This window comes from Ruditapes philippinarum, unplaced genomic scaffold (genome assembly GCF_026571515.1).
Source record: "Ruditapes philippinarum isolate M1 unplaced genomic scaffold, ASM2657151v2 ctg5286_1_1_1_1, whole genome shotgun sequence".
Lineage (NCBI taxonomy): Eukaryota > Metazoa > Mollusca > Bivalvia > Venerida > Veneridae > Ruditapes > Ruditapes philippinarum.
The window spans coordinates 1,011-13,359 of record NW_026863533.1 but is presented as its reverse complement, the minus strand read 5'-3'; the positions used below and the strand labels follow the sequence as shown (position 1 = coordinate 13,359).

Sequence of the window (12,349 nt, the reverse complement as noted above, 5' to 3'; positions counted from 1 at the left end):
GTCATATTGGGCCCTAGAGGTCTGGCACCAGAGTGAGTATACGGCTATGCATATGTTATAGAAAATATGTTTGGATGTCATTTGTTCGTTTCTCTTATATGGTGAGAAAGCATGGTTAAAAGAACAATAAGAAAAACAAAAGGGTAGATCTTCAAATAACTGTTAGTTAGTTTAGAACGTCTGTTTCCAAAGCATGACAAAGATGAGTACTCTAGAAACTTTCCAATGTAATATGAATCACTCTAATATAATTCCTAGCTAGTAAGCATATATATATTTTAAATGGCTTAAACTCTGATATTAAGAAGTAATTTGAATTGCAATTTTAAACTGATTGCACGATTTCTATGAGAGGTTCATTTCGTTTTGTTTTTGTAAATGCTTTGTTATACCATAGATGGACGAACACATATCACAGAAACGTAATCTATAACACAGGGATATAAATGATAGGTCACGTCATTATGCTTTCAAATTTTACATAATTATTTTCATAATGTTAATGTAAGACAATATTCAACAAAGTAATATATGATATATCTGTCTGTCTCCAGATATTCATCAACAATGAATGGGTGAACTCAGTCAGTGGAAAGACTTTCCCGACAATTAACCCCACAAACGGCAAGAAAATCTGTGATGTCCAGGAAGGCGACAAGGTACAATGTATATCCTTGTCTCAAATGTTTGTTTGTTTGTTTGTTTATATATTTGACTGAGTTTTAGAATAGATCATATGGCGACGTACCAGTTTTACTGGTGGTGCAAGACCTCAGATGGCCTTCCATGCATTATCAGGCACGAACGGGCACCTGAGTAAAATCACCGACGTTCCGGTTGCTTCCTCGCATGAAAGAATTTAAAGTCCCTGTCGGATTTGGAACCCACAGCGGTGAGGGGCAGTTGGTTTGAAGTCACTAAGTGCAAACTGGATAAACATATTTTATGTACAAAAGCTGTCTATTCTGAAAATTACTTAGGTTGTGTTATGAATATGATGTCGTATGACAAAGTGTGTATGTGTGTATGTATGTGTATATATAGATCTTATTGTTATCGAGCAAAATGAATTGTTGAAATGAAAATGCACAAAGTAATGTCACTATTGCAGAGACCAGTTGACATGTTTATTAGTAAACATACACTGACAATGCAATAGAAAGCATTTAAATAAATAACAATATGGGCAAATGTTTTTATATTCAATCAAATCTCTTGAATTTCTCTATGATTATTGTTCTGTCAATTACAGGCAGATATTGACAAGGCGGTTGAAGCGGCTAAGAAAGCTTTTGAATACGGTTCAGAATGGCAACAAACCGACGCTAGCAAGAGAGGAGTACTTCTAAACAAACTTGCAGACCTTGTTGACAGGGACAGGATTTACATTGCTGTAAGTCAAGATACGCTTCTTTTTTTAATAAATGAAAAACTTTAAATAATCAAGTCAAGTAAAGTACATGCACGTCTAAGAATAGGAAATATGAATAGTAAAGGAATATAAAATGAGTGTCAAATTTTATCTTGTTTACCTTCAATTACATGTCGCTAAACAAGATATAAATAAAAGTTACATATTGCATATTTTACACGAAGAAATATGATTGTTGTATATGCATTCACATATCTTCAAATTCTTGAAGAAAAAACTTAAATGATACAATTGTACATGTATATTAACTAAATACAGGGCCATCTTTTATAATGTTCAGTTTTCTCTACGCAATTGGTCGCTTGGATATTGGATAATTATTAAACAATGCCCGTAACGTTAATATGACGTAAAGTATTAATCAAATAATTTATGTGACGTATTGTAGAGTTTGGAAACGTTGGATAACGGTAAACCATTCAAAGACGCTTTCTATATTGACATGACTGCCGTCATTCACACTATCAGGTATTATGCTGGCTGGCCGGACAAAGTACAGGGGAAAACCATTCCTATAGGTATGTTGAAATTTTTGGTATGGTGAAATTTTTGCCACAATATGCCTTTTGATAGAAAAATACTATTTCCTTCCACTAGCCTATGTGTTAACCTTCCACTTTTACATGTATACACAAAACTAACAAGGAACCATTGATTAACACAGCAAAATGAAACGTTGCAAGCTTAGCTTGATTGAGTCTGTTAATTGGCTTCAATTTGGTAAATGTAAAATACTGCCAGAATATAATATGGTAAAAAGATAGATGGTTCAAGGATTGTCCAACATTCTTTGTCATTCCATAAAATATAACGAAGTTTCCTGTTAAAATAAAGTGTTTTCCTATAGACGAGAAAGCAATGGGCCGAAATTAATAAAACAAATATTTTGGTCGGGGTATCTGGAAAGGGGAGAACATTGTTTTATACTGAAACGTTTTTATATTATTTCTAGATGGGGCATTCTTCTGTTACACCAGACATGAGCCAGTGGGCATCTGCGGACAAATTATACCGGTATTTTCATTTTTAATACAAATCATAATATTATTCTATTCAATTTATTTACATCCAATCAATACTTCTAATTTGTACTACATGTCGTTCAACTGGATGGTGTATAGTCCAATAAAACTCTGATTCAGATGGATAAGTGCATATGACTTTCTCCTACCATCAAAGATATAACCAGTATCATTATTAACTGTATTGTATACACATATATAACGGACTATATTTCGAGTATTTCTTACTTGCATCAAACAGCATGATTTTTATATGTAACTACGTTTCAAGGATGGTGATATGCTATCGTTTACGATTTTCACATGCTTACATCAAATCTTCGATGATGATACATTGTATGGTTATCCAGGGTACCACTTTATTGTAACTTGTGTTATCTTTTTGCATTTAACCTTGGCAAGATATGAAATTATTATTTCAAATCATAGTTGTAAATTACTTCATATTGACATTGACAAGTACCAGTCAACATGGGTATATGTTAAATTGTAGTCTATGTAGTATAATGTGTGACTTTATTGACTCCAGTGGAATTTTCCACTCGCTATGATGGCATGGAAGATAGCCCCGGCTCTTGCCTGTGGTAACACCGTGGTGCTCAAACCTGCAGAACAGACACCTCTTACTGCCTTGTACATGGCTTCACTTATCAAGGAGGTAGGTATCAGTAATCTATCAATGCAATAAAAAGGCAAAACTTATATAATACGAGTATATGCATTATACCAAAAAGCTAAAAGGTGCCTAATTATATATTTATTAAATATTTGTTCATTAAGTTGAAGACCTACTATTAACATATACATGCATAACATACAACACAAATGCTAATTAGTTTCAGAATAGGACTATGCTGCTTTGAATAAAACCATAACTTTAAACAAATCTTGATGAATTGATATGATGGAAAAAATATTTTATATATTAGTATCGATATTACTTAGAGTATGCTAACTATTACATGTATAACAAAACACCCATTATATCTATTGCCTGCTCATTTTTATGACAGAAACATTTAAAGAGTTGCATATAATTTTTCAGGCTGGTTTCCCTCCAGGTGTTGTAAATGTGGTTCCCGGCTATGGACCTACAGCTGGTGGGGCTATATCCTCACATCCGGATATAAACAAGGTCGCCTTCACAGGATCTACCGAGGTAGGAGTTAACTTATATACAGTCTGTAACGTTTTATTGTTACAAAAAAGTACTTTCCCGTTCAATAATGTAACACAAAACCTTAGAAATGCACATTGAGACTTTTAGTAGTCCTAAAGAAAAAATCAGTAGTGTAAGAATGTTATTTCACTTTACCAATGTACTAACTTGCCTGGCTGTCTTCGAGGTATTGACAAAATGAAATTTTTATAATCACTAGAATTCAAACGCTAAGATTAAAACAAACATTACATCATATTAGAATTTGGAACTAACATTCATGGAGAAGTCATTATATACATGTTTTAATAAGTTCCTGGGCATTAAAATAATGACAGATGGACGGATGCATAGATCACTACATGACCCTAATCTCTTCAATTTGAATTATCAGATTAGTGGATTACAATAAGAACTTCACCAAAAATATCTCATAACAACTGAACACATGTCAATGTAAAAACTTTGTGGTGAAATCTATTATTATTCCAATAAAAGGTCAGAGTAGGGATTAATCAATTGAACATATTTGTACTTTCCCTGATCTTGTTATCTTTTTAATTATGCTTTAAACTTATCACGATTTACATACATGCGTGTATTCATATTATTAGGTTGGCCAGATTATTATGCAGTCTGCTGCAAAATCCAACCTGAAAAGAGTGACCCTAGAGCTTGGCGGGAAAAGTCCACTTGTCGTCTGGAAAGACGCCAACTGTAAGAATTATCAATATATAAATAACATCACTGTCAACATACCATATTATTTCTCACACATATAATGTGAATTATACAATTTTAAGTAGAAAATATTTAAGTAGAGCGGAGGTGGAGATATTGAGTGGGTCATGGTTACAATTATTTTGATGGACCTATAAACATTTAAACGATGATAGATATCAATAATCACTTCATCATGTTATAAGCTAGGTCTATATATAATTGGAAAAAGAAGGAAAATCTCTTATTATATGTCTTGCAAACTTTCAGTATTGCAAACTTTTCGTGTTTTTTTCAGTGGATTATGTTGTCGAATGGGCCCACCAAGCTATTTTCTTTAACATGGGACAAGTCTGTACGGCAGGGTCTCGAACTTACGTGCATGAAGATATTTATGATGAATTTGTGAAAAGAGCAGTAGCACGTGCCAAGGCAAAGACTATAGGAGACCCATATGATGCAAAAAGCGAATATGGGCCTCAGGTAATGGAATAGTTCATACATATTCATGAACGCTATTGAAATTGGTTTAAACATATTTTACTTAGAATATTTGTACATGTGTAAATTACAACATAACAATGATTATAGATTTGAGCCGAAAGCATTAAGCTTATAGAAGCCATTATCTAGCAGTATTACTAAGAGAGCCGAAAGATTCAAGGTAAAATTATAAGTGTTCTTATTACAAGAAAAAACACGAAAGTAATGAAACAAATACGCAAAAACTCACAGATAAATGTTTGTTCAAGGTGAGCGAGGAACAATTCAACAAGGTGCTTGAAATGATTGAAAGTGGAAAGAAGGACGGGGCTAAACTAGAGTGTGGTGGGGCAAGACAGGGATCAGAGGGATATTTTGTTCAGCCAACTGTGTTCTCTGATGTCACTGAGAATATGAGAATTGGAAAGGAAGAGGTAAAATTTGAATACTTCAAACATTGGAGCAAAAATCATATCACTGCTGTTCTTAGAAAACTATATTAGTTTAATCATATTTTATTACTTTTACATGTATTTTAATACTTATAATATGCACAAAAACAAGTTTCCCAAATAACAAATAGCAAAAGGGTTTGGACCAAGTTCTTACAACATTAGCGGTACATTTCATTTCTTTACAGCTTTGAAAATGTGATCATTACATTTGTCCTCTACATACAAGCTCATAATGTTACATGTGTCAGCAGTTTGTGTCGTAGCACAGCAACAATAAATTCTTTGATTCGTTTGACCTCAAGAATTGGTGTACGCTTTTTTTTCTTCTCTGCTTAATATTGCAAATGAAACCCGTCTTAAAGCGTATATTCAGCTGCAACACAAATATTCCATCATATGTTTGTTACAGCATACTGGTTTGAAAAATAAAAGTCTGTCCAATAAAAGACACGTTCTATACGTAAACCATACAGTTTGATACATATCTGTAATTTTATCATACAAGTATAATTGTTATCATTATTTGTTGAAGATATTCGGACCAGTTCAACAGATAATCAAATTTAAAGATATGGAAGATGTTATCAAGCGAGCTAACGATACAACGTATGGTCTGGCAGCTGCCGTGTTCACACAGGATTTGGACATTGCTATGACCTTTACCAGTAGGGTCAAAGCAGGAAGTGTATGGTATGTATGAGTCATCCTCTAACAGTTATCTTCTAGAGTGAAAGGACCGATAGCAACACGGTCAAACTAAAAATAGAGGTCTCCAACTATTTATTATTACTAAAAAAACAAACATTCTCCCAAGTAAAGAATATATGGCTTTCGCATGCTTAATCTGAAACAATTTACATGTAACATAGAATAACAAACACTCATTTTAATGAGACTTTCCTCTGATTTTCTAGTTACTACTTAAAAAAATACATTTGAAAAATGGTGCGAAATATTTTTATTGGCCATTTTAATCTACTGAAGTATTCCATATTAAAAGCATTATCCGAGTATAAAGCTTAATATTTGAAAAATACGTGGCCTATTAATCAACAAAGTTTCCAGTCTTAATCTAAAACACTTGGTTTATATCTTGCTATACATGCATATTGACTGTGCCAAAACCTGCTCAAGTTAAGGTCTTTAATATCTCTTATAAATCTATCTCTCATTTTTTTCTTTTTTATTTAAAGTGCACATAGTTATCAATACCACCATGTCTATATTTACAGGGTAAACTGTTACAATGCAAACTCTCCAGCCGCTCCATTCGGAGGCTTCAAAATGTCCGGTATTGGACGAGAACTGTGAGTATTTCATACATATACGTTTGCTATTTGTTAATTTGACTCTCTACCATTTAAAAACGATGACAATTAATACTAACGGTATTGAAAATAAACGTATGTTTTAACTATTTTATTTAATTAGCCCGCTTTATAAAACATGTTCAGATTTTAGCAATCTATAGTTGTGACGATAAATAAAAAAAAATTCTGGGATCACAGATTAGTTTTTCATTATTATTCTTTTTATCTATATTGCAAACATTAAATTAGCATCGTTGATTGATTATTGTTCATCCTTTTTCAGTGGGGAATATGGACTTCAGCAATATACAGAAGTGAAAAACGTAAGCGATTTAACACACTCGTACAAATTTTTATTTATTTTCAAACTAAAAGTTTCTAAAATTCGTTTTTAGTGAAAGATATAGTCTCATGAAAATAACACTTCCCAAAATAGTCTTTCTTCATGCACCGGCCATTTGTAAGCCTGCACCACGAGAATGGCGACAGACATTCCAATACGAGTTTACCTACTGTTCTTCGCGGAAAATCAAAACGACCGCATTTGCCCGGTAGTCTGGGGACTGGGAATATCTCCTCCTGTCTCCCCCCCCGGGTTGTGGGGTTGTGGGAGGGGCTACATGGTACTGGTATATTATTATTATAACATCTTTGTAGTATTACAGAGTACAACGTTCTTACACTAAACAGGACACAAACTGTTTTGTAAAATCTGTAAACAGATAGTTATTTTTAGATGTACACTTACTAACTTGAATACTTTTTAATATTTACAGGTTGTCATTAAGACACAGAACAAGTTATAAATAGACCAACATGGACACAGTGTGACGTCAATACAGAAATCACAAAACTTTTGAAGTGGAAATGCAGCATTAACGTGGACAAATAAATAACATTGCGAATTATTATGAATATGATACACGGGACATTCGACTTAATGCTTTAGAAATGTTAAAATGATACGTAACACGAATTTCGTATGATGTTATTGAAATATAAATAAAAAAGGCTTCGTATAGTAGACCTTTAACCATATGTTTATAGTTAGAGGAACTGTTAGCTGCAATAAGCCGTTCTTGGTGATGTGTTCTTTTGAACATTCTTTTATTAACATTATAATTTATACTATCAAAGTTGTTACATGTCATTTAAAACAAAGCTTATAAAAATGACAATAAAAGAAATGTTACACAGTTTAGTTTATACAAATTTATTTTAGTTCGATTGTTTTGGAAGCTTTAAGCTTATTGAAACACTCGAATCCGTTCCGGGAACCAACCAGTACTAAGAAATGATTGTAAAGTTTCTTGCTCAAGGAAACAACGGCTTGCCACTGACAGGGTTTGAACCCACGCGATCAGCAATCCTTAGATTACTAGTCCGACACGTTAACCACTCGGCACGCCGCCACCACAATTTGTTTTATGTTTATATTCTTGTGCCTTTCAAACGTCTGAAATGTTGTTGTTTACTCTAATTTCGCACGGCTAACGTTACTGCACAGCGAATTGGCACAATTATGACATCTTGAAAATGAAGTGTCAGAAATTATGTTTTAACCTTGCAACTGTAGTTCACACGATGTTGGTATGTCGAAATATTGAAGATTTACAAAATAAACGTAACGAAATAAATATCAAATAAGTCTAACAGAACACATATTGATTAAGACTAACAGAACACATATTAAATAAGTCTATCAGAACACATATCAAACAAGTCTAACAGAACACATGTCAAATAAGTCTATCAGGACACACATCAAATAAGTCTAACAGAACACATATCAAACAAGTCTAACAGAACACATATCAAATAAGTCTAACAGAACGCATATCAAATAAGTCTAACAGAACACACATCAAATAAGTCTAACAGAACACATATCAAATAAGTCTAACAGAACACACATCAAATAAGTCTAACAGAACACATATCAAATAAGTCTAACAGAACACACATCAAATAAGTCGTCTAACAGAACACACACCAAATAAGTCTAACAGAACACATATCAAATAAGTCTAACAGAACATACATCAAATAAGTCTAACAGAACACATATCAAATAAGTCTAACAGAACACACATCAAATAAGTCGTCTAACAGAACACATATTAAATAAGTCTAACAGAACACATATCAAATAAGTCTAACAGAACACGCATCAAACAAGTCTAACAGAACACACATCAAATAAGTCTAACAGAACACATATCAAATAAGTCTAACAGAACACATATCAAACAAGTCTAACAGAACACATATCAAATAAGTCTAACAGAACACATATCAAATAAGTCTAACAGAACACATATCAAATAAGTCTAACAGAACACACATCAAATAAGTCGTCTAACAGAACACATATTAGATAAGTCTAACAGAACACATATCAAATAAGTCTAACAGAACACACATCAAATAAGTCGTCTAACAGAACACATATCAAATAAGTCTAACAGAACACACATCAAATAAGTCGTCTAACAGAACACATATTAAATAAGTCTAATAGAACACATATAAAATAAACATAACAGAACACATATCGAATTAGTCTAAAAGAACGCGTACTAAATAACCCTTACAGAATACATAAGAAAATAAACATAACAGATTACATACAAAACTAAACCTAGCAAAACACATATCAAATAAGCGGAACAGAAATTAACAAAGGTGTATGTCCTTGCAAGTTCAATAGCTATACAATGTAAATGTAATTGTGTTTTCTGTATGGTTTTTACAAATGTATACATACTCTTGCGACTTCCATAATATTTTTAAATTACCATTATCTAAAGTCATTTTATTTTGGTTGAGAGACTGCATCATATCCCGCCAGATTTAAAGGATTTTCAAGCCAAATATATACATGTGTATCATAATTTTACAATTTAATTTTATAAGTTGATAATATGAAAATAGTTAAAAATTGAGTATAAAAACAAAATATTATTATTTATCATACTTAATCACTTTAGAACAACTCTATCAACATTTTGTTTTCTATAAATATTGCACAAGAATATCCAAATGATACGTTTCTATCGTTTTTATAAATGTTTGAAATATAAATGTTCTAATGAAAATTGTGCTCAGCGTAGACCAATCCATTTTAACAAAAATCCTGGGTGATTCTCGCATCTCGATGGCCACGACAAAGCCTATGAAAATAGGAAATGGATATATTATTAGTTATAAAAATTGTTTGAAAGGTAATATGACCCTATATAAACGGTTGTTTGCATATACATTGTATAAACAGAAACTGTGAAAAGAAACATAAATGTTTCAATGTTTTCCAGCTGTATAAATCTCAGACATGGACTTACAGTGACATTATACCCATCCAAGTGAAAATGGTTGTTGTACATGTCAAAGAAAATGACTTCAGATTTTGCCATTTAGGTCATGTTATACGAATTCTATAAATACTCGGAATGTATCCTTAAAGATGCTCATCTTTGAGTAAAATAATAATAACATGTATATTAAAAAGATTGACTTTTATGATGATTATTTACCAATAACTGATAATGAAAAATGTTTAGGATAAAATATTATAACTGCCTGAAATATTAATTAAAAAGACCGCCCCACTCTTTTCATCAATGAACGTTAATGATAAATTATGCTCATTTTGAAGAAAATGATAATTGCTACATTGTTTCTTTGAAGGTATAAAATAAGCATGTTTTGACTTCACAGAAAGTAGATATGTTTCATTTTAAACTCTATACACTAAATAAGACCAGGAAATGAATATACAATGTCATTTAAAAAACTGGCATTTTTTTAAAGAAAGGACCGACGTTTCTTTACCTGTATTATGGTATGCAGCTTAAAAAAAATAGTTTTTACTTTGTTTTATTCAAATTACGCATACAATTAAGTAAGAATTTCATAGATTTCAGTATATCTCTGCGACTTAAAACGCGCTAATGTTAGCGTTACACTATAGGCGCGTCATTGAAAAATTACCCATTTTAACAGTTTACTGTTCTTATATTATATATGTGATAAATAGAATATTATATTCGTGTAGATTCAATACTAAATTTATTGAACGAGTTGAATAAAATCATATTATGCGAGCCAAAGTTTTACTATTAAATGTTATTCTGACCTCTGGCGAGCATAATATGATTTTATTCATTTAGTATTAAATTACACTCATTCAATATCCTCTATATATGCGTATTAATTGGTGCATGATCTAATGCAGATTTGTGAGGTTAAGAAATACTAAGTTTACAGTAAAAGTCTGCAACATGTCGTATGGTCCGTCCTTTATATATTTATATTTATTTATTTATTTAAGTCTCATTCATGTACATACATAAATAAAATTCATAAGCAAACATAAAACACAAAAAGTACATGACCATTCAATCATTGAATTATAAGAGACTAGTAAAACATTTATAATAACACGATAAAATATCAGTCTAATCATAAAATTATATCCAATTATAAATAATAACTAACTACACAGTACAAATACTATAAATTAATGGAAAGAAATATACATTTATATATTTATATGATTAAAAAAAAACAGTCGCTATTTTTTATTATTTCAAAGTAAGAAAAAAAATAAAATAAATAAAAAAACATACATCAAAACATATAAAAAAATATATAAAAAAAATACAGTAGCATGTTCTATATAAAATATATTATTTACATAAGTAAGATTGACGACGTTGAAGAATATTAAAACAGGTTTTGGCACATTTTCTGACTAATGGTTGACTAGAGAACAAAAATGCAAGTTGGTTGTCTTTGCTAAAATTAATAAAAGAAGGTTCGTGCAACACAGCCTTGGAGAGTAATTCTGATCTAAAATCATCATATACTTGGCAGTCTAATATAACATGCTGTTCAACTTCAAGTACATTACAAAAAGGACAGTGGCGTTCATCTAATCTCAGATTCTCATACCTACCCGTTTCGATACGAATAGGGGCTACCCCACACCTAAATTAACAAAACGCTGACCTATGCCTAGGGGGTAAGATCATTTTACAGTACTTTTCTGAAAAATGTTCCTGCTTAAAAGTTCTATACGTTCTCAGTTTATTTAGACCCCTACCTGACGGACCCACTGTACAATTCATCGAACGGATCCATTCAGCCTTAAATCCCTCTAACGTCAAAGATTCAACCTGACGCACAAAAGAAATTTTAGAAATGGGCGAAAACAAATCGCAAAACATACTACGATTTAATTCATTCCATTGCTGTTGAACATGATAAAACCAGTTTTTACATCGAGCTCCTTTTGTCAACGACCAAATATCAATGCGTTTATTAAGTCTTGAAGTATTTGTTTGGGAAAGGCGCACCGAAAAAGTGGCCACTGATTTCCATTGCCAGACAAAGGCGGTGGGGGGGGTACCCAACCCATATCTCCTGAAACTGCTGCATTTGGCGTATATTCCCCCCACCTCAACGAAAAATCTCATTGCTCAATTATGGACAGCATTTATGCAAGAATATAACTTATGACCACATAAGGAAGCTCCATACGCAATAATGGGCCATACAACAGAATCATACAATTTAGTAAAAATGCTATGAGGAACCCCTCCAACTAACTTACACTTGGCTATCAGTAAGCCTAACGCACGGCTAGCGCTTTGTGCCACCATCCTAGCTGTAACATTAAAATCGACATGCTCATGCAAAACGATTCCCAAATATTTGTATTTATCAGCATAACTTAACGTATCATGACCACATTTAAAGACAAAATC

At 32.2% G+C, this 12,349-nt stretch overlaps 1 protein-coding gene across 2 annotated transcripts in view; it reads left to right on the top strand.

Moving 5' to 3' along the window:
- The window catches only part of LOC132722328 (aldehyde dehydrogenase 1A1-like), a 46,611-nt gene extending 38,831 nt beyond the window's left edge, over positions 1-7,780 (top strand). For both annotated transcript variants that reach the window (XM_060706806.1, XM_060706805.1), the window contains exons 2-14: positions 555-659; positions 1,253-1,393; positions 1,821-1,950; positions 2,385-2,446; positions 2,984-3,112; positions 3,500-3,613; positions 4,228-4,330; positions 4,632-4,816; positions 5,086-5,250; positions 5,804-5,961; positions 6,504-6,578; positions 6,865-6,904; positions 7,358-7,780. In XM_060706806.1, coding sequence (XP_060562789.1) covers positions 555-659; positions 1,253-1,393; positions 1,821-1,950; positions 2,385-2,446; positions 2,984-3,112; positions 3,500-3,613; positions 4,228-4,330; positions 4,632-4,816; positions 5,086-5,250; positions 5,804-5,961; positions 6,504-6,578; positions 6,865-6,904; positions 7,358-7,387 — 1,437 coding nt within the window. In that variant the 3' untranslated portion in view covers positions 7,388-7,780. The remainder of the gene's footprint in view (positions 1-554; positions 660-1,252; positions 1,394-1,820; positions 1,951-2,384; positions 2,447-2,983; positions 3,113-3,499; positions 3,614-4,227; positions 4,331-4,631; positions 4,817-5,085; positions 5,251-5,803; positions 5,962-6,503; positions 6,579-6,864; positions 6,905-7,357) is intronic.
- The last annotated feature ends 4,569 nt before the right edge of the window (positions 7,781-12,349 follow it).